The 22,019-nt window shown below is 46.5% G+C and overlaps 1 protein-coding gene across 1 annotated transcript; it reads right to left on the bottom strand.

Annotated features, from left to right (window-relative positions):
* Positions 1 to 678: 678 nt before the first annotated feature.
* LOC144785971 (NADPH oxidase organizer 1-like) lies at positions 679 to 14,883 on the bottom strand. Its single transcript, XM_078664863.1, has 8 exons — positions 14,722 to 14,883; positions 11,732 to 11,812; positions 11,556 to 11,631; positions 10,698 to 10,875; positions 7,737 to 7,930; positions 5,713 to 5,826; positions 4,940 to 5,057; positions 679 to 3,118 (listed from the first exon to the last, which is right to left on the bottom strand). The coding sequence occupies exons 1-8, from the start codon at positions 14,797 to 14,799 to the stop codon at positions 2,437 to 2,439; spliced, it is 1,521 nt and encodes a 506-aa protein (XP_078520989.1). The 5' UTR covers positions 14,800 to 14,883; the 3' UTR covers positions 679 to 2,436.
* Between the last annotated feature and the right edge of the window lie 7,136 nt (positions 14,884 to 22,019).

The following is a 22,019-nucleotide window of genomic DNA, read 5'->3' as shown; positions in this document are numbered from 1 at the left end:
TGAAAGGGTGGTCAGACTGCCCAGACATCTGGAACAATACTCGACGTAGTTTGTAGAACATGGTCTGATACTAACATGATGTTTCACTGTTTATTTGTTGTGTAGGGAAGGGGGGGGGGGGTGTGGTATCTCCCACCCTGACCCATTGCCACCCCGTGCCCTTCCCTCGCCCTGGTGCACTCCGTGGTGACATCACATGGAATGTCACCACTGCGAGCGTTCTATAGTGAGTGCCGGCGGAGCAGGGAGCTCGGAGACGTGGTGACGGAGATGGTCACCTGTGGCCGCATTATCTAGCCTGTTTTCTATTTACTGTGGCACCAATAAATCCTTTGTGAAACCCACTTCTGGCTGCTGAGTCGTGACCTTTCTACACACTGCTATTGAGTGGATACAGCAAACCACACTACAACATGACGGGTAAATAATTGGAATTTATCACAGAGACAGCGCAGTCCTCTCTCCATTGCCCTCAATCTTCCAAAGGGAACAATTTAAAAACTATATATATATATATATATATATATATATATATATATATATATATATATATATATATATACATATATACATATACACACACACACACATACTACATTAAAAAGTGTATCTGATGCATCAAAGTTGCAGCATTCGTTATTCACCCTTCTTATGGAATGCAAAATAGTAAAATTCCTGTTTCATCTGGAAATGATTTTTTTATTTTAAGTAAAAAGTCAATAAAACACATGTACATAAATACCTACCAATTACATGTTATATGTATCATACAAGTTAAAATAGATTATATATTAAGCAGTACATATTGTTACAAAAAGGATATATGTATTTGACATTTCTAGGAAGGATGCGACTTCCTTATGCAAGACCCATGCTATTGAAACATCACAAGACTAACACTAGGAAGGAGATGAAATGTAATAACTGTAAGTGCATTGTGGAAGAGACACAGCAACATTCATGTGGGCGATTTATCCCTAAAAACACAGTTTCACTGAACCTTCACAACACAAGTTTGGGTGAGATTGGCTGAGGGTCCAACAATCAAGAACCTTTCCATACATGGACCGAGCTTGCGACCAGTCCAGGACCTTTAGGATGCAAAGTTAGCGCCTTCCAGCAAGTGGTCTTTGCGCGCAGGATGGGAAGCCCTTGCGCGGTTTGACGTCAGGCCTCGATTTGTTATTTCCACAAAGAGAAATTGCTTCCAAAGACCCTGGGGAGATTGAAGCAATAGGAAGCCTATAGTTTTGTAGGAAGCTTCCTGATTCTGCCTTATCTGCCCCCATAAATACAACTGGAATCTATGGGTGTAGAGCTGCACTCCAGCATGTGATTGCCACTTTCAGCCACCAAGCATGTCTTCCTACACCAAAGAACTGGAGGGACTGCATTCTATGAAGCACCCTTTTAATTATGCTAATGTCAGGTTTGTATTGTGGCTAACCTGGTAGATGCATTTATGGAGTGCTTGTAACTATCTGTAGTCTTGACTTGAGGGACCAGAGTCAACCCAATCAGCATTTGATGTTCGTATGGTTAGTAAGGAGCAAGTAACTATCAAATGTTGAGTTTCGCAGTCGAGAACCACTATTCTGTACCAGCTCTACTGGACTTATCTGCAGTGGTCAGGACAGTCTATCACCAAGCCCTTCTTGAGTGTTTGCACCCGGGGATCTCTGCATCCAACACAAACGTCAATGCACTGAATTCTTTAAGGGTGAGACGAATCCCAGGCAAATGCAGGAATTGCTGCAGAGTTCTACAGGTTTAGCCGCCACTTGGCACTTCAAGCTCAGATATCGTCAGCTGACCACTTTAACCAAGTATCTCAAGCCAGTTCACGTGACGCACTGTTGAATGCAGAGATCTGGAACTATTATCCCAGTAAATAACATCCTTCATTTGTACAACTGTTGCATGGATGATCTCAAAATAGATTATCCTGTGGTCCCTCATCTGCCTCACAGCTCTGTGTACATTTAGGTTGTGGCCACAGACTGGTTCGGTACTGCCAACATGAGAAATGACAAACCTCTTACACTATAAAGCGATCAAAAAGGTCTTGCCTACAGTTATGAACTTGACTTTCCAAACAAATATAAACTTCTGACTATTGTTATAGCCAATGGTGTCCTTGCTTTGAACACCTAGAAACAATTCAATTCGCCGTCTGCTGCATACAAACATCATGTAGAGAAAATTCTACTACAGTTTATCCTACTGGCAGGTTATTTGCATTAAGGCATACTTAACTCTCGCATTGCTCGGTGCCTCTATACATAACACCTGCTTGTTCTTGAGATGCATCAGCATAACACATGACCGCTGGAGTTTAGACCACTGAGATCAAGTTATGGGTTACGATGTAACTTCATCTCAGCAACCATATTCCTGCGATCAAGGAAGTAATCAACCTTCCTGACAATCCTCCCTTTAGAAGCTCTCAGGTATCACAGATATGGTTGTAGAGTCAAGGGTGACTGCTGACCTCTGTAAGGCTTTCTTGGTGACGGTGGTGCACCTCTGCATGATCTCATGAGCTCCTGGCTTCTGTGGGATCTTAGGAACTTTAGATCTGAAGTCTGAGCTAGAAGACAGCGATACGTCGGAACCACTTGTCGAGAAGCTCTCCCCAAGCCCAGCATCCCAGTTAATATGGATTCTTCGCATTGGTTTTCTGAGCCCTTGTCCATGGCCCTCTACCGCATCACTGTTCATGTAGAGAAGCTCAGTGTTCCTTGGTGAAAGGTTGACGTTCCTTGGTGATGGGGTGGGCTTCCACTTCACGCCACTTGCTGCCTGCTCTGGAAAGACATCCAGCTCTAGAGGTAGTGGGGACCTGACCTTCTTTGAAGAGGAGCTGGGAAGGCTGCTGAGCGATCTAGATCGCCTTCTCTGCAGAGATCGCCCGATTCCGCCGGTCCCATCTTCGTAGTTATTCTGTAACGGCACCTCCTCAAGGGATGCCCGATGAGGTGAAGTTGGGCTGACAGCTTCTTGAAGGTCTGGCGTGGATGAATACAAAGCATTCTTTTTAACAGCCTGGAACTTCTGATGCGGATTACTGTATGGCCTCAGGAACATTGATGGGACGTACCCAACCTGTTCATTGTACCTAGAAAGAGAGGTAAAGCATCATTGCAAACAATCCATCTAAACAAATCAGACATTGATGCATTGGTATTGTAGTTGCAGGGTCTGGGTAAGGATGGACCAACTAAGCTAAATCTTATGCTCAATTTTTTTAAAGTATGCATCTCTACCATTTTGGTAATGCCACAATAAAGTAGTAGATTTAAAGGATTTTTTTTTTTTAAAGAAAATAGTTTCAGCTCTACAAAAAGAAGAAATTGAAATGTGGAAACTATGAACACATAAATTAATATCTCAAACCAAGATTTGCTTTGTGACATAATAAGACTGACATCTCAGAGCATTCATAAGGGGCTAGAGCCAGAAAAATGAATTATGGTAGAGCCATGCACCCACACAATAATAAAGTGAGGAGCTTCCAGCAGGCAGTGAGTGCCCACTCCAATGCAGACAGGCCAAGTGATGAAAAACTGATTAAGCAGGGCCAATTTACACTTGGATTATACACTCATGCAAATTATGCACACTTTTACTCTTTTTAATTATAGTTTATTATATATGTCCCAGGTGTACCACCAGTCAGACACCCCCAGCAGTCCTGAAAGTCAAGGTGTCTTCCTTGAACCTGTTGATCTAATAAAAGTTTCCCTCAAATCACCTTGTTATGGAATAAAACATTGCCAACACTATCGCACTAGCAAAACAGTTTAAAAAAACGACACGCGACCAAAGAAATACAGTCACAGCCATATTGATCCAACCCAATCAGGACTGTACTTCTAAAAATCTAGGCATGACAGTGACTATCAAATGTTAATGTCCACTGAGTCTGAACCCAGCCAGCTAACGCTTGCATATTTCGCCATCTGGTATGACGTGCGGGGAAGGGGGGGGGGGGGGTCGCAAGAAACCAATGCTTTCCACCATCGCGCGCATACAAGACATGCAGCTAAAAGATGGACATCTTTAAGACCCCAATTTTAGGAAGATAGTACGTAAAAGCAAGCATGGGGGCTGATTGCAAACCTAGTACTGTCTTGCTGACTATGACTTTTTGGGCATCTCTGGCAATGGGCACACCCCCTCGTGCTGAATAGCCGTATGGCTGAGGGGAGCCACAGAATTCTGTATGGATACTTGGATTGTGCATTTTGGAAGGGGTGAGAAATAACAGTATTCAACCTAACCACATTAGTCCAAGTCACCCAGTGCCCAGAATAAGGCTCTAGTCTAGTCCTGGTTCCCCAGCTTCAAGTTGTCTGGTAAGGGGTATTTACAAGTCAGGTCGTGCATCACACCCAAAGGACTCCCAGTTTGGGAATTCATTGCAATGGCAGCCTGAAAACTATTCATGGCTTGAAATCTCCCCGTTTAAAAGGGCTACTTTAGAGTTATTTACAAGTCCTGTGTCCACACATTGGAATCTGTGATAACCGCAATGAAAGCAAATTGAGAGGCAGTTAATGTTCAAGCAAACACGGCTGATTTTTGACAAAAGAGATAACACCCCCCATTACGTCATGCTTCAGAAAGGTGAAAAATGGTCAGTTTTCAAATGTTTTATTTAACAGTAACCATCCACAAGATGTCCCTGTGACATCTGGGGTCGAACCCCAGACTTTCATTTACCAAATCAGTTCATTCTAGGAATTGTAGTCTTCTTTCACTTAATTTGATCCTTACTATCTAGCACAGCTGAAAACCGTGATTTATAAAGGGAAATTCCTGGACTACAAACAATGGCATCCCATGAGATGGCGACATCTGATAACCCTAAGCCTGTGTATGATAAGGAAAGTGAAGGTGACACCAACACGTAAAGCCAAACACAAAAGAAACTCACCGGACCAGCCACCAGCCATTGTCAGATGTTTCAAGAACTTCAACCACCACACTAATGTTCATGGACAATTCGTCGGAGTCCTTGGCCTCGTACGATTTTATTGCAAAGTAAAGCTCTCCTAAACAGAATGAGAACAACATTTCAGAATGCAACTCCCTCATTTTGGGTATCTGGTTCAGCCGCTTTTAAACACAGTTACAAATGATATCTTTAAAAGAAAAAAAAAAAAAACCTGACCTATGGTCTAAACTGTCCATACAATAAAGTAAGGGGCCTCCTGCAGGCAGTGAGTGCCAACTCCAAAACAGACAGGCCGGTAGCTGAGAAACTGAATCAGGAAGACCCCGGAAAGCAGGACCACCTTCATTTGGATTCTACACTCATTAAAATCAGATTGCTTGGAATTACACTGAAAAAAGGGAGTTTCTGGTGAGGTCCATACCATCATTTAGACACCCAAAGAAGTCCTGAGTGTCAAGGTGGCCTCCCCGGATTCTGTCGATCACAAACAGCGCCCTGAAGCACCTTGCTATGAAAGACGACTATCAAAAGATGGTTAAAAATATAAAGCATGAACAGATGGTTAAAAACCCAGGGGACCATGTTGTTGTTTTGGTGTCAAAGCCAACTGCATGCATTGACAATTCTCCGTTATTTGAGGGTGCCCAGTTCAGATTCATGGTTGAGGACAATAATGCAGGAGAGGGCACTAGGATTGGTCGGTGCGAAAGTTGGTGGTTACACTGGTTTAGAAAAAGAATTCGTAGACCTACCAGTGTCTGAAGACGAGCGCCTTGGAGAAGCTTCTTTGGTGGTTGAAAGTTTGGACAGATGGGGAGCAGGAAACCAGGCCAGGCGCTTTTCCTCGTTCTCCACCAACCACCAGCCTGCAGGAAAGAGCACAGAAGGACGGGCATGAGCGACAATCAAAAAGGACCCCTAACCATAGCGTGCTGTCTGGTTCCAATCATGTAGAAGCCATATCTGGCTTGTATGTGTTCATGCAAGGAAAGCAAGAAGATCTGAAGCACAGGAAGTCCTTTCTTACAGGGACTGTGTGCATATATTATTTGTGAGGGACCCTAAAACACAGAACAGCTACATCATTGGTCACGAGCACACACATCATGACCAGCATCAATACAAGTCACCTCTACAGGGTGGACAGGAACAAGCACATTATGGGGACAGCAGAGCCAGCTGCAGCATATGGGCACGCGTCTTCTTCACAGAGATCAGGTGCCCCCCCCTTCAACCCAAATAATTCAAAGTTGGTCATCCTTTCCAATGGGATGCAGTGGGCACCCTAAAACTTGTAGAGGAAGGTGTATCCAGGAGGGTGCGAGGGGATGGTCGGTGAATAGGAACTTCTGCTGTTCAGAAGCTCCTTCAAAGTCCACTGCCTGCATGAATAACTTCTTGAACAGATAAAGCTGCTCCCTGTTTCTCTGGGGAAGGTGGTCTGTGTATTGATTTAGCCTGTTTGGGAAAGGGCCAGGGTGGGATTATGTTTTAACAGAAGGCTGTATTCTAGTGGCATCAGACGGGTGAGGGGCTGGCTGAGAGATCTACCCTTCAAAGAATCAACCTGCGCCGGTGGATCCTTTGATCACATTTGAAGCAGGAGCCTGATCTAGAAAGATGCTTGTCAGTAGGAGTGGTCTCTACTCGCCTACTGGGCAGAAGCAGTGCAAGCTTCCATCATGCGCAAGTCAATCATGAGAAACAACAGCACAAGCTTCCATCACAGGACAGGTGGACCACAAGTGTAGTGAAGTTTCAACACACGGACAGCCTGTAATGTAGCATTTAAAGCACCCCATACACAGCTGTAGGGGCAGAGATCTGGCATTCAGTAGCAAGCTTCTGGCAACCAAAGTAACAATAGTGTGCAGCTAATCATCACAGGACACAGGTCATGTAAACGGCCTCAAAATGCTATCCGGTGAGCCCTCTGTGGTGAGCAGTTGGGCAAAAAGCATGGCAGCCAAATGGAAAGGGGTGGCCATACCTAGTGACGTGATTCACGAGCTAAATCGGGTGAAGTGAAGCATGCCACAAGGTCTGCGTAGGGGTCGGAAGAGCTGACCATTGTTTGCAGAGGGCACCTCTGCCCTTGGTGGTCTGCATGGAAACCTATAAAGCAGTCCTACAACCAACAAGGGCAGTGCCAGCGCAAGAGTTTATTTACCACCCTAGGCGGAGCGTCATTTTAGAGATGGCCCCTGCACTCTCAAGGGGACACCACTTGGTGCTTCTAGAAGCAGTGTGGTGCCATCCTATTGCTTATGCCCTAGCTGAGTGTCTGGAATTCCTGAAAGTAATACTAGTCCTAATTGATGGACTGTGTGGGTACTGGTGTGAAGAGTACAGAGGCCTCAGACACCCACAAGGTACATCTTTATGTACCTTTGTCGATGGCTGGAAGCGTGTCGGCCATTATAAGTTGGACAACAACACCAAACATCAATAGGTTATCTGGGCACCTCTACGGGTGCCTGGTTGTATTTAGGATATTAACAAGCGTATGAGTACACTCAACATTAACAGGTGTCTGGACACCTAATGGGAGCCTTGGTACTCCAGTGTGCATACACCTGACATTAATAAGTGTTTGGGTTCCTCTACGGGTACATGTGTGACATTAATGCGTGTTTCGGTACTTCTAGGGGTGTATGTGGGACATTGACACATGCAGCTTTAGAATACTCAAATACCCATTATGGGTACACTGAAACGTAACATGTTTCAGGCCCTTCTACGCTACTTGCGAGTAAGTGAATAGATTTGTGAATACCTGTGGTGTCTTTCAATAACACGTCCACGAGCTCTCCACGACGGACCTTGAAGGGGCGGTTCTTGGTATCTTTGGCCTCGTACGTCTCCAAGCAACAGTACTGCTCGGCTCTTATTGGTTGAATGACTGCGTCACTGGCCTGTTTCGACATCTCCCTGCTTCCGTCTCCTGTTTCCGAGGGCATGATGACTATGCTGGAGAATAGACATGGATGCCATTTAGTACAAAGCATATTGCCACAGCAAGAGTTTGGTGTCCTAAGCTTAGTGTGCAGTGGGATTGTGGTGAGTGGAATGTTCAGAGTGTGCTGCTGTGTTGGGAGACGAGGCCTTGGCAGTAGGACCAGCTGCTGGAAGAAGCAGGGAAGGTTTGTTCTCAATGTAGTGATTAACTGGGATGATAAGTAATAAACATGCTCCTGAAATCACATTTTCGTGGACTCAGTCACAAGATCACCAACTTTGATGCATCCAAGGAGACCGAAACAAAGAAAACAAACCTCTAACTTTTTCAAAACAAACATTTCATTGAACCCCAGTACTACTATTGCCAGGGCCAAGTCTGATCTTTATTCCACAAACCCACCCACACCGTCATTCCCTCTTTCCCGTCAAGCAACCCATGGATCTACAGTGAGATTAGGGCACTGCTTAGATAGAGTCCCATGGCAATGCATTGTCCTCCTGCTGTCTCATTTATGACTGAAGCATTCTTTTCTAACTTTAATGGTATATTGAAAAAGTAGCTTATGAGATAAGCCAGATTTAGGACTGAATATAAAGTGCATTAAAATCTCAGATGCGAGATACAACAGAAAGCAAACCTGAGGATTGGGACAAAATCACAATACGTGACCGGGTAAAGTACCACTCTGGTGCTTGATCTCAGATCTCACACTTTAAGCTTCTCCAAAGCTAGCTTGATAGACCCTGCAGGATGACTCAAGGCTGCACCTGCTGATCTAACCTGTGCACTAAGCATCATCACCAGGTTTCCCAAAGCAGTATCTAAAGCACTGTATCTGCCCCGGGCTTTCGTATTCTCTGTTACGAGGTGTGCCGGACTCCTCGCTGAAGGCAGGGTCCATACCACTCAGGCCAAGGTGTACTTCCCTGTGTAATTCCTAAATCATATCTGAGTGATACCCCCACCTGGCCTGGTTTCATGAACAAGTGTTCTACACTGTGGTTGGCATAAGCTCTCCTGTCTTTTATATCCAGACTTCTGGTAGTATTGAAGTGTCCTCGCCCTCCTAGCTACTGGACAGATTTAAGTACCAGTGTGCACCATTGTCCCTTTGTGAACATGGCTTCCAGCTTTGGACACACTAGTCTGGGTGACGCCCCAATGTGGACTTATTAAGTGGTACCATGCTGCACTGATGTAAAGATCAAACTCTCCTCTGGACCCCAACACTGCCCAGGTTCTTGGACATACTAGGATGTTAGTAGATCTTGTAAATAACACATCACACATTTGTTTCCACTTCAGAGGCCTCCAATGCTCTTCGCCCGTTTACACCTGGGTTTCCCAGATCCAAAAATATTTATCATTTAAATATGGTACAGGAGCAAGCTCTGCATTGAGACCCAGAATGCACAAAGACAGTGAACAGCAGCAAATGCAACCTGATCCAGGAAGCTAGATTTGCTGCATCTCCGACACCTGTCTACGTTACCCTAACTCTCTTCCTTTTCCAATCCATACCAGATATCACAAAATCCCAAATACTTTGTATGGTACCAAAGCCTAAAAGGACAACTACATGATACCATGAACAAAAGTGTGATCCAACTCAATAAAAGTACATCTTTAAATATTCTCTAAAGAAAAAAGGAGTTGATCTGGGTTTCTGATGAGGCTTGACAGGTAATTCCTTAGAGAACAAGCAATATTGTTGTATTTAGTGTCATCTACACAGAGGCATGACTGCTACACTCCTACAGATGTCATGTGTGTGTTTGGGTCACTGCCCGTTGGGTCCTCTATGCTATACCTCCCAATCCGAATGCTTCCCAAATTCCCTGACCCAGCTCAAGGAGGGAAGTCATGATTTTCAAGAGTGGGGTAGGTGGATCCTCAGCCTGCATCTACGAGGAAAGTCCAACTGCTGAAGGATGAGGCTCCAGCACCATTATTCCTCAATTTCCACTCTTCCCTCAAAGTGAAAATGGTTAACGGTATGCCCAGACATGGGTTTCGTACTCACTGTACCACCAAGATACACCTGACTGAGTCCCGATCAGTAAGAAACCGGTCTTCGGTTGCATGTTTTCCAGTTTGGAGATGACCTGGCCGGGCAGTTATGGCTGGACTGTTACCATTGGAGCAGGTGCAAGACTGATTCGCTTTTGGTTGGGTTTAATTTGAGGTAGCATGGTAGGCAAAGAACGATGGGTTGGAATGCTACCCAGAATGACTGCCAGTGGTTAGACTTATTGCAAGCATCCCCTCATCACCTTTTGTGCGTTTGATGTAAAGACCTAAGTGGCCAAGTATATGCCCAGACTTGGGTCCTTTCCTCACTGTGCCACTGGAATCAAGGTACACCTGACTAAGAGCCCCAATCAGGGGGAAACCAGTCCTAGGATGCTTGTGTTCCAGTTCGGAGGACCTGGCCGGGCAGTTCGGCTGGACTGTTCCCATTGGAGCAGGGTCAAGACAGATTTGCATATAGCTGTCTCTAATCAGAGGTGGAATAGTGGGCAAAAGCACGATGGGTTGGGATGGTACCACGAGCGATTGCCAGTGTTTAGACCTATAGCAAGCATCCTATCATGTTTTGTGGAAGATGCTTTATTGTTCTCCGTTGCCCCCAGCCTTGCATGCAGGAAGTTGCTCAAGGGTAGGCGCCAGTCGTGCATGCTAGGCAGGGTTTTGATCTCAAGCCAATACATTCAGCACACAAACATACACAAGGTAACATTTTGATTGAAAGTAAAGTATCTGTGGGCACCAGACCTGTTTTCGGTGAATGCAGGATCAAAATCCCTGGTCTGCGGTGTGAAGAAACCAGTGACATCCTGGCCCTGCGAGATCTTGGCGTCTGTTTTCAGCAGCTCCTGGACGTAACTCTCTAGCAGCTTGCGGCGCACCAAGAACCTTTTGGACTCCTTCCTGAATGTGAAGGCAGGAGCATCTGTGAGGTGAATGGGGAAATATACAAAAGGTCAGGACAACTCCTTAAATTTAATGTGCACCCCAGCTCTGTTTAAGGAGGACGTACTGTTTGTGTTTTTTAGGTCTGACGTAAGATGCATGCAGCCGCATTAATGGCAAACAATCTATAGGTGGCTTCCTTGAAAAGGTTGGCAAGCTGAACAGCTGATCCAAGTCGTTGCCAGGGAATGAGATCTACCCTGTCCAAAAAGGATTAGCCAGTGGTTAATTTGTAAAAACAAATAAGTGCTGGTGCTTTCGTCAGGAGGCAGCTTGACCAGTCCATTTCTCCTGTTAGCGCCGCCCAAAACAGAACCAACTACTAACAATGAAACTCTACAAGTGGGGAGAGGATGTGGCAGGGCGTGGCGTAGTGGCTAGAGCTGATGACGTCAGAGCTGGGGAACCAGGTTGGAGTCTCGGCATCGGCTCAACATACTGTGATTTTGGGCGAAGCACTTAATCTCCCTGTGCCTCCCAAAGATTAATGTGTCCTTAACTGGTTCTCAAGCGCCAGTGTTGATGATTAAGTGCTGGTGCTGAGAACCGGAAACCACCGGCTCAAATTAATCACTGCACTAGACCTCACATGAAGTGCTCTCACTTTGCTCCACTGATTTTGACGTTTAAACCTGGGTCGCGCACATGTATTGGTGTTACCTTTGAATTTAGGAATGCTGCGCTCAGACTTCTTCATATGTCCGGCTTCAATGGGAAACTTCTTCTTCAGACTCACCTGGAACATAAAAGAGAGCACGTCTGAGTACGCGAGTCCTTTTCCTGTTATTCCCGCCAAAAACAAAGCACTACTTCCGGGTTGGCGTTTGTGTACTCACGTGGAATTTCCTGAACTCCTCATAGGTCCTGTAGATGAGGATGTTGTTGCGATCAGACCAGAGCACCAAGAACATGTAGGTCTGTAGAGGAAGAATGGAAAGAACTATTAGGGGGACACAATATGTGGGTTTGAAGACTGCGGGCCTTATTTAAAGTTGGGTAGATGTGGGTCCCCCATCGATTGTCCCACCTGCTGTGTTAAGAGTGCTTTAGTATTGATAGCGCCCTGAATACAGAGGACACGACATCCGCCACTTTTTGGCCCTCACTCATTCCGAGGTACTGAGCAAAACCTTGTGCTTTTTGCCCAAAATAAAGATGTGAAAAACATTTTAAGCGGTAAAATGCCAAGTTTATGACTATGTGCACCAACGTTTGTCATTCTAATGATCAAATGAAATGAGGTTTTTATTAAGCGCGTGTATGCCAGTGGCGTCTTAGCGCTGTACTGCCAAAGAGTACCGGGGATAAAGTGGAGGAGATAAATAGGGCAGCTGGGTATTAGAACAACCAGGTTTTAAGATCCTGTCTAAATCGGGATAGGTTTTTTGGAGTTTAGATGTAGGGGCATGGCATTCCATAACTCAGGGGCTAGGTATTGGAAACTTCTACCATCCCATTTTTTCCTTAAGGCCTCAAATTTCTAGCATTCCCCACCACTGTTCTGCTTCACAAAATTCCCCACACTGCTCCCAGGTTCTAATAGCGATAAATATAATTAAATATTACAGGTACATACAATACTGTTTACTTTTAGCATAACTAAGTGTTTAACATTCAAGCAAGTTCAAATATGCACTTCTCACCGACATCACCACCCTTTTCTGCATCCTGGACTCAAGGATTCTGCCTACACACATACTCCAGGGAGGACCTGGCTTGGCAGTTCGGATGGACTGTTCCCACAAGGAACAGGGTCAAGACTGATTTGCACATGGCTGGGTCCAAACTGGGGTGGTGTGATGAGCAAGGGAATGATGGATTTTACCCAGATCCTTGTGACTGGGGGTGAATGTTTGCATTGTCCAGCATTGCGTCCATCAATTGTTTCTTTTGCATGCACACATACACAATCACAGAGGTTGTCTTTTGGTTCCAGGGTCCGTGCACCGGTACACACTGACTGCCAGCGGCCTCACCCTATGTGTGTCTGGTCACCCAAGAGCGCACGTAAGTACCACAATCAGCCACTTTGGGGTGTCCCCAAGGTTGACCTTAACACCACCTGCCCTCGATGGCAACATTGCTCCATCATTCCTACACCCTTTCAACCCCAACAAGTCCCTGGCAACTACTTGTGGCCTCGCTGGCCTGTGACGCTTGGAGCTCCTGTGTGACCTGTGCCTTCTAGATCCTTTCCCAGCGCCTGCAGTTTCCATTACAATGTTCCTCTTCAGGGCCACCTGGAGCTGTAATTGGTCTCTTAGGGGTGCAAGTGATTTTCTTTCTGCAAAATGTATACACAAAGTTCGCATGATATGGAGTGGGAAAATTGAATGCGAGGGAAGTAATACCTTCTGTTCGAGAGTCATACAAGGTACCAGCAGGCAACTGCATTCAGGACAAAACGTCTGGCAGGAACCTTAAAACTGCTCTAAGCAGTTCCCTCTGGGTAAAAAAAGCGTGCACAATGTCATGCTCTTAAAATGTCACGAAATTCGCGTAATGCGAAGCTGGCCTTTTACGGGTACAAGGGATTGAATCGACCTCGGCTTTAATGGTCTTTCGAATGCAGTGAACTGCCTGCGAATGGCTCTACCCCAGTCCTGAGGTCTTTTAAATGAATCAGACTTGTGACTTACTATTCCAGCCCTAGGGCCTTTCATAGCCACAGACCTGGTCTGTAAGTGCGTCCATCTCCGTCCCCAATGCCTGTCAGTTTGAAGCGTGACTAATTCCACCCTTCCGCCATGGCTGTCGGATTCACCAACCTGACCGGTAAGTGACTGTCCCGGTTCTAGAGGCCTTTGTGTCAGGCGAATGACTGACTCCCCCCCCCCCCCCCCCAGCTCTATCTACCGACCAGAGTCACTAACCTGACATGTGAATGGCTCAGCCCTAACCTACCGACCTTTCAGGACCATTTTGACACGTCACTGACACCACGGCAGCCCAACCGTCATTTCATGTGTTAAGAGTGACCAGAATTTTAAAGCCAAAAAACGGAATTTTAAAACCAAAAACCGGGACATTTAACAAAATTAGAAGGACTACCATTTTACATCAAGCGAGGAGAGCGCTCTTCAGCAGAGAATTACAGACCAGGAAGTGAGAACATACATACAATGCAATTTGTAAGCCCAGTAGCTTGCCTGTTAATTAAATTGCTTTCTTGAAACAACTGCTAACTATCCCTGCTTTGTAAAACATAAAAAACACCTCCCACCGTTTTCAGTCGACCCTTTCTAAAAACTGGGAGATGAGCTAAATTTCTTGAAATTTGCTGGGACAGATGGGTAAAAACAGGGACCGTCCAGGCAAAACGGGGACGCCTGGTCACCCTAGTTAGAGTTCAACATGCGACTGACTCCACCCACAGCCAAACCTATTCCACAATATTCTTTCTGTTTATTCACAGAGCTTTCTAAAGGGCTGCAGCGCCCCCTTATGGTCACTGCAGAGTACTGCAAACGAGAATTAGTAAACCCTAAAACGGTCAATCAGGGTGGGGAGGCAAATGATTTCCAGCTGAGATATAGCGAGGGACATTTTTTTTTAAACTACCCTTTCTTGTTCTATGCCCCGTAGGTTTTGTGAATAATTCACACACCTTCGGATTTCATTCTTGCCTCCACCGAGACTCAGACTAATGAGGGATTTCAAGTGGTGGCTTCACATGCGCTCCTGTTCGGAGGTTTGAAAGAGAGATCCCTCATACGGGTAGTAAGGGATACATGAATGCTGTAAAGCAGCACAAACATATAGAATGAACCCCTTCCCTAGATTGGGAGATGCTCTGGAGACGAGAGAGTGGCCCGGAGGCACCTACATTCTTCCGGTGATGCTGCACCACACCCACAGCCTTGGCCTCCATGGGGTACCGCTGGGTGCTGCCTGGCAGAGTCATGATGTTCTCTGGGGGCGCTGTCCTTGTGCTCGGCTTCAGCCCTTGCAAGAAGTGTCTGCCGCCTTCACGCGCTCACCCGGCCTCCTTATGAAGGGGCGAGGGGAGGGGGCTGGAGGGGGAGCGTCATCCTGATAAGGTCTGTTTGCCTTTCTCAGCTTGTTTCTTTTCTTCTCACCGGCTCCCTATTGGACGCTGCAGGCCCTACCTGCAAACAAATCCATCCCCTGAGCACGCGACTACCTGCCTGAGTAGCTGTCGATCAAAGGTGAAGCAATGCCTGCGAGGGAGGGGCGTGCCGGCCGGAAGTGGAGACAGGGACTTGTCACAGAGGACGCTGACCATGGCCTTCACAGGCTTGTCTAATTATAGCGCTCCGCGCCGCTTTCGAGGCGCTGTGAAGCACATACAGTACAAACGTAGTGATCACGAGCGCCTGCTACTACAGTCTTGCCCAGTTACATTACACAAGGCCACTTGTTTCAGTTTTTTTTTTTTTTTTTTTGCCACTTGGAGATTGATGGTTTTTCCCAGAATCACAGGATGTTGAGCCGTCGCTGGGATTGGTAAGGCGGGCATTCGGGAAATGCCCGAAGGGTCGATAGCCGAGTTCCAGCTGTGAGCTGCTTTTCTGGGCAGCCTGGGGGCTGTCTGTGCTGTTAGGATGCTGCCAGCGGCCCAGTGGGTGCCTGAGTGGCCTTTCTAATGGCAGATTGGCGAGGTATCACTCCCTTTTTTCTCGCTGGGCGGCCCATTAATGTATGCTGATGGGGGGGGCGGGGGGGGCCTGAGCAGAAGTGGCCTCACTTGCATTCATGTGTGGCTCAGCAGTGGGAACTAATCTGGGCATTTTTTTGTTATCTAAGTGAAGTTGAAAGTACATGCCCCCACCCCCTTTTCTTTCATAAAACTTCGCTGAAGCAGTGTTTTGTGGAGAGACAATACGTAAATGAGGCCCACTTTTTTTGGAGTGCCTAGTCCGATTTTTGATCCCAATCCAACCCTCGCCCACTTCCATTGTCAGCAGCTGTGGCTGTAAGGTCACAACCTCTATCCACGAAGAGTGTATTTACGTGTAATAGTTTGTTCCCATAAACACCTTAAAATATGGGGGAAATGGTAAGACTATTATGATGGAGCCATTTAACCATTCAAGCATGATGTGTGTCTATTAGAAGAGCGTCTATATTGTTATCACACTGTGCTTGTTGCTACTTTTTATTACTTACTTACTTAATCTTTATTTCGATCACAAGATCATAAAAGATGTACATTCAATTCTATACAAAATTTAAAAGCGTATTAAACAATATTAGTGATCGGAGTAAAAACTGGAGTTTAAAAAATATGACATAATTTTAGAACTGTTCCAAGACTTCAGGTTTCCTAGCACATCATTTTTAGACAGCGACATCGGGCAAACCACATAGAGGTTAAAAATTTAGATAACGCAAATACTAGAGCGGGGGATAAATCTGTCTTTAGGACTCTATAGGCGGGTAGAAAAGTTCTGAATCCCAAGCTCCTGAGTAAGGGGACTAGCCAAAATTTCCTGCTCCTTGCGTACCCCCTGCAAAAGAAGACAACATGAACATCATTCTCCTTTGAGTGTCCGCAGGCCGGGCAAGTTTCTAAAGAGGAATGAGAAGACCAGGATGCTGTGAATGATGCTAAGGGAAGGGTTCCATATCTCCATTGGAGAAATAGTTTCCTGGTTAGTTGCGGAGATATGGCGTCGAGGACGCTTTCAAGATGGTAGGAGTCTTTTGCTTGTGTGAACTTGTTGGACAATGACCCCTCCCGTGCACGTGCACCGTCCATGGCTCCGAGGAGCATGTGATCGTAATAGGCTCTCGCCAGTGCCTTTTTTGAGATCTTTGGGGAACTGTTTAGTGGGTCTGTCCATAGTTCATAGAGTCCAATTGCCTCCAGCGTTCTCCTGATATAGATCAACCATGGCATTGTTTTGGCATTGGGTAGCTCTAGAAATTCTTGCAACTCAGCTCTATAAGTTGAAAGGTCTGGACTGCTCCATAGACGCCGCCAAAATGTCAAAGGCTTTAGTTCTAGCTCCTCAGTTATAGGTCGAATGTCCAAGTCCAGTCTGAGCGGGAGTAGTGGAGTGCTCTGTGGGAGAGCAACAATCCTTCTCAGGAATTTGTTTTCAGTTGTTAGTAATTTAGATGAAGGAATGTGCCCCCACAGCTCACCCCCATACGTGACACCACCCCGAGCTTGGGCTTTGTAGATGTGAATGATGGGGCTAAGTGGGCGGAAGGGGGATTTATTTGCCAGTCTCATAATACCACCCGCCGACTGTGCCAGTTTAATGTTCGCTTTCATCTGGTGGGATGACCACGTTAGGTGTTCATTTAGAGTGATCCCCAGGTATTCGATTGTATACACCCGTTCCAGTTGGACTTCTCCCAACCTGGGTGGGGAACGATTGTGCGGCTTGGGGTTGAGGATCATGTATTTTGTCTTTTGGGGATTAATTTCAAGTCCTCGATCTAAACAGAACTGTAAAAACCCATCCAAGACACGTTGAATGCCCATGGGGGATTTGGACAGCAGCAGGGTGTCATCTGCAAACATGATCGCAGGCACCCTGCTGCCAGTCAGCCTTGGAGCATCGGTGTTTGGAATCCTGGTTAGGTGGTCAATTATCCAGTTCACAAAGAGGCAGAACAGGGTCGGTGCAAGCACACAACCCTGTCTAACCCCTCTGCGAACGGGAAACCTTTCGGTTAAGTTGCCTCCTCTGCCACACCTAACGCGGGCATAGTTGTTATGATGCAATCGCATCAGGATACCCAGAATATCTCCAGGGACATTCAACTCCTCTAAAACTTTCCATAACCTCACTCTTGGTACCAAATCAAAGGCGGCACGCAAGTCTACAAAGACTGTGTACAGGGTGCCGCCCTCGATTATAGCTGTCCTCCAGTATAGCAAGTTCAACCTAAAAATTTGGTCTGTTGTGGACACTCCCTGTCTAAATCCCGCCTGGTAAGGAGTCAGAATGCCCATCTCGTCTACCCAGTCCTGCAATCGATTCAGAACCAGTCTCCCAAAGAGCTTCTGGGATATGTCAATAAGACTGATTGGGCGGTAGTTGGCTGGGAGCCGAGGGGACCCCTTTTTATAAATTGGGACCACCTCTGCGCCCAGCCAAGTATCCGGGACCTCCATACCCCCCAGGATGGCATTGAATATCAATGTGAGGTATGGGGCCCATATTCCTGGTTCTTGTTTGAATAAGTCCCCAGGTACCCCGTCAAGACCGGGGGCCTTTCCAGCGGGAAGCCCAGCTATAGCCGCCCTCACTTCTTTTTCTGTAAAACTGTCGCCGCATATGCCAGGACCTGGCGTACTGATTGAGATGTTAGAAGACCTGACCTTTCTTCTGCTGAGTACAATGCCTTAAAATGGCTCTGCCATAAGCTGGGAGCAATATTAGGCTCGATAGCTGAGGGTAACTCCTCTGTACCGTTTGAGACCAGGTGCCAAAATTTGCACGAGTCGTGAGTAGTTAGTGACCTCGAGAGATTTTCCCAGTATTCCTGGTCCCATTCGACCCTTGCATCTGCCAGGAGCTTCCTATAAGATCTTCTCCTGGCTTGGATTTCGTCCCTATTGTTGCCGCTCTTGATAGCAAGTAGCAATTTGGTCTTAGATTCCCTGCAAGTAGCATTGTACCAGGTGGTCTTGGCTGGGGGTCCTGGTTTTTTTCCCGACTTAGAAAACAGGTCTCTCTCTAGGGTACTAATTAGCTCATCATGTACCTGAGCAAGCTTTTCACTATTAGCTTGACTTTCCGCTTTTTTCCCCTATCTGGAAGGCCTTCTCCAAGTACGGGATGATCCTTGCATATAGTTTAGGTAGTCTATCTCCCCTGGTGACTAAATTCTCCCACCTAACTTTCCTCCGGGTATTTTCTAGTAAGAGCCCTGACTTATCATTATTTGTGCTTGACATAGTGGGTTCATCCCCTGGTGAAGTGTAGATAAGTTCCAGAGCATTATGATCACTATCCCTTCTCTCGATGATTTTAAGATCGATTACTTGTGGCCACATGGATAGTTTAACGAGAATGTAATCTATTCTCAATTCTCTGCCGGTTTTATTATAAGTATAAGTGCTAGGTATGTCTGATTTACAACGGCCATTGCAGGCCCTTAATCCTTGGTTGAGGGTGAGGGCAGTAATCTGCAAGGCCAAGGGAGTCCACGCTCTCGGGGGAGGTGACACCGTCGCAGGGATGCGCCAGCGTATGTCTTCCTCAAAAGAGGGGCCATCGTGTAAACCTGATAGTGGTTCATACGGTGTATTTAAATCACCACCCACCAGACAAGCAAGTTCCCCGGGAATGCCATCAAGGAACACAGAGAGTTGCTCTATGGTGCATGATTCCTTGGACATTGGTACCGGCCTGGAATATATGTTTACAACCACCAATTTCAAGGAATTTGGCCACTCCAATAAGACGGCCAAAATATCGTCTGAATCTGTTTCCAGGCAAACAGCCTGGCAGCCTAAATCTGTTGCTATCCATGTTGCGAGTCCTCCCGATGGTCTTCCCCTTCCACCCCACTTAGCAGGTTTAACAAAGGATGCAGAACCCTGTAGCAGGATTTCCTCATGCGCCCAGGTCTCCTGTAAAAGTAAGATGTTCTTAGATCTAATAAACGAGACCCAGTCAGGAGAGTCAATCTTGTTTGCCAATCCTGCTACGTTCCACGACACCAGGGTTAAGGGGCATGATTTTGAAAGAAGTGGGCCCATAGTGGTGTTATTATTAACTTCCCTGCACCCGGGAGCAGCCACCTTGTGCGCCGAAGCACATCTTGTTTTGTTAGGGGTCGCATTTGGAGCTTCTGGAGAGAGTTCCGGTACTAGATTTGGTTCCAGAGGGTTGTGTGTCCCTGTAAGCAGAGTGGATAATAAAAGTGAACTATTCCCCATCCCTTCCGGTGCTGTCTGTTCGGACCCCACATTGTCCATGTGTCAATCCACCATTTCCAAAGTGCTATATCTGTTGTAGACCGGGAAATGGGCTGGATAGTGCATTCTGTGGGGCCCTTGGATACCTCTTGCTGGTCCTCCCCCACGGCCCCTACTCCTTGTGATATTTTCCCAGCCTTCATCCTGCTCAAACTGCATGAAATGGTCAGTAGGTTTTCCTCTATAATTGGGAGGATCACTTCTCTCCTTTCGACCATTTCCCCATTCATCCAGTAAGTCTTGGTGAAGCCCCCATCTTTCATCCTCCAAGTTATATGGGCTTGATGGATAAAAGAAGGAGAGGGGGAGGGGTTGGCTGTTACTGGCTTGGTCATCAGAGTCCCAGGCACAGATGTAGGCAGCAGTGCCCTGTTCTCTAAAAGTGACCAAAACACAATCTCCCCTCACTGATTTTCTGGAGTATCCCACCCATGTAACCCGTCTGGCCATAGAGATATCGCTGGTTATTCCTCTCAGAAGTGGTCTATAAGTCGATAACCAGCTGATAACTTTATTCCTGAGTGATAATGTTGTTTCTATTGTTGTAGATTTTAATTCTGGAACCCCTGCCAAAACTAATGTGTAAGGGGCAGCCTCTGGAGGGAGGTTAACAAATTTTGATTTACGGTCGTGGTTGGATTTTTCTCCCGTAAATGTTTGATCACCCTTGGGTTTAGACTGAGTAGGAACAATGTCTTTGGGTGTAGTGGTAGTAGTCGGTGGAGCAGTTTGTTTTTGAGACATTACGGGCAGTGCATTATTGGAATTTAGGTTGGGCGGGGTAAAGGCGTTTTAGGCACAGAGGGTGCTAGATTATGTATATCAGTAGAGGGTAAATTTTTCTTTGCAACTGTGGATACATTGCCATTTTTGGGTTTTGGGTCAAGACCCCCTTTTGATGCTATGGGTATATTAGAGTCAAGTTTCCTTGAGTCAGCTAATTGCACAGTAGATCTTTCAATATTAACTAGCCTGGCCTCAATCTTGATCAATCGAGCTTCGAGGGGGCTCAGTAGTGATCTAAGAAGCACACCAATATCCTCCAATGTGATATCATCACAGGGGTCATTAGCTGGGGTAGTGATTGTGGCCATTGCTGGTGCCGTTATAGTATGGATTATGGGGGTAGTTGTTGTACCCTGGCTTTCTTGGTTAGAATCAGTAATACCTCCCTTCGTCCCTTTTCCCCTTGAGGATTTAGATTTTGGGGATTTTGTCTTGTTGGCTTCTTTAGTGGGGCCACCCCTCTTTTTTTGTATAGCACCTTCCCTGGTCCCCCTATCTCTATTAAGGCTGGGGTCTTGGGGATTAACTACCGTACTTTTTGGGTTAAGCAATAAGGGTAAAATTACAGGTGATGTAGATGACGGATGAGTATTTGGGAGGGCCATTATACTCATCATCAAATTCACTTGGGACCTCGATGGTTAAGTCCGGGTCAGTAATATTTGGGTTAGGTAGATGAAGTATTACCTGATTAGTCCTTTCTTTTGTTATGAGTTCAGTCCTCCCCACGGGTGTTCTAGCTTGAGCTATTGGCCCAATTGAAGAACGTCTAACCCAGTCTATTTCTTGGGAAATTCTTCTTTCCAGGACCTCAATTTCTTCAATTAACAGAGATCCTGCTTTAACAAAATAATTGTCGATTGGGCCCTTTGCAGCTCCTGCCGCAGCTAGTGTAGATTTGCTTCTGGTTTCTCTGCTACACATTGTTCCGTGTGAACATAGGGCCAGCTTTAGCGATTGAAAAAGGGGGGGGGCCCAGGCCGGGCTCTCACGTGCTCGAACGGCCTCAAACGGCCCGCTCTTTGCCCGGTCTTCGCCCCGTGCTCCGTCCCGCGCGCGTCCCGGTAGAAGTCCGGCCAGTAAAGTACAATGAGGCTGGGGGCGTGGCCGCCGGGGGAAGAGGAAACAGCTGTGTGAAGCTGAGGATGCTGGTCCTCGCAGTCCCCCGGTAGGCTCCACGCACTGTACTCTCGCCAAGGGCTCGACCCGGCCCGTCCTGTACTGGGAGCGCAAATGTTCTACGCCGACTGCGGAGCCGCTCACACCAGGGGGAACGGGCTCAGGGAGCAGATGAGCGGCACCCGCAGAGCGGGTGTCGCGAAACGTAACAGGGCAAACAGGGAGAACAGGGAGCAAAAAGTCTGCAGCTAAGCACGTAGCAAAGGTGATTTTCCCAAGTGAGGCACCCACTCAACCGTTGGTCCCAGGCGTTG

This window comes from Lissotriton helveticus, chromosome 10 (assembly GCF_964261635.1).
Source record: "Lissotriton helveticus chromosome 10, aLisHel1.1, whole genome shotgun sequence".
Lineage (NCBI taxonomy): Eukaryota > Metazoa > Chordata > Amphibia > Caudata > Salamandridae > Lissotriton > Lissotriton helveticus.
Note: the sequence above shows the minus strand (reverse complement) of the source record. Positions and strands in the feature narration are given on the sequence as shown.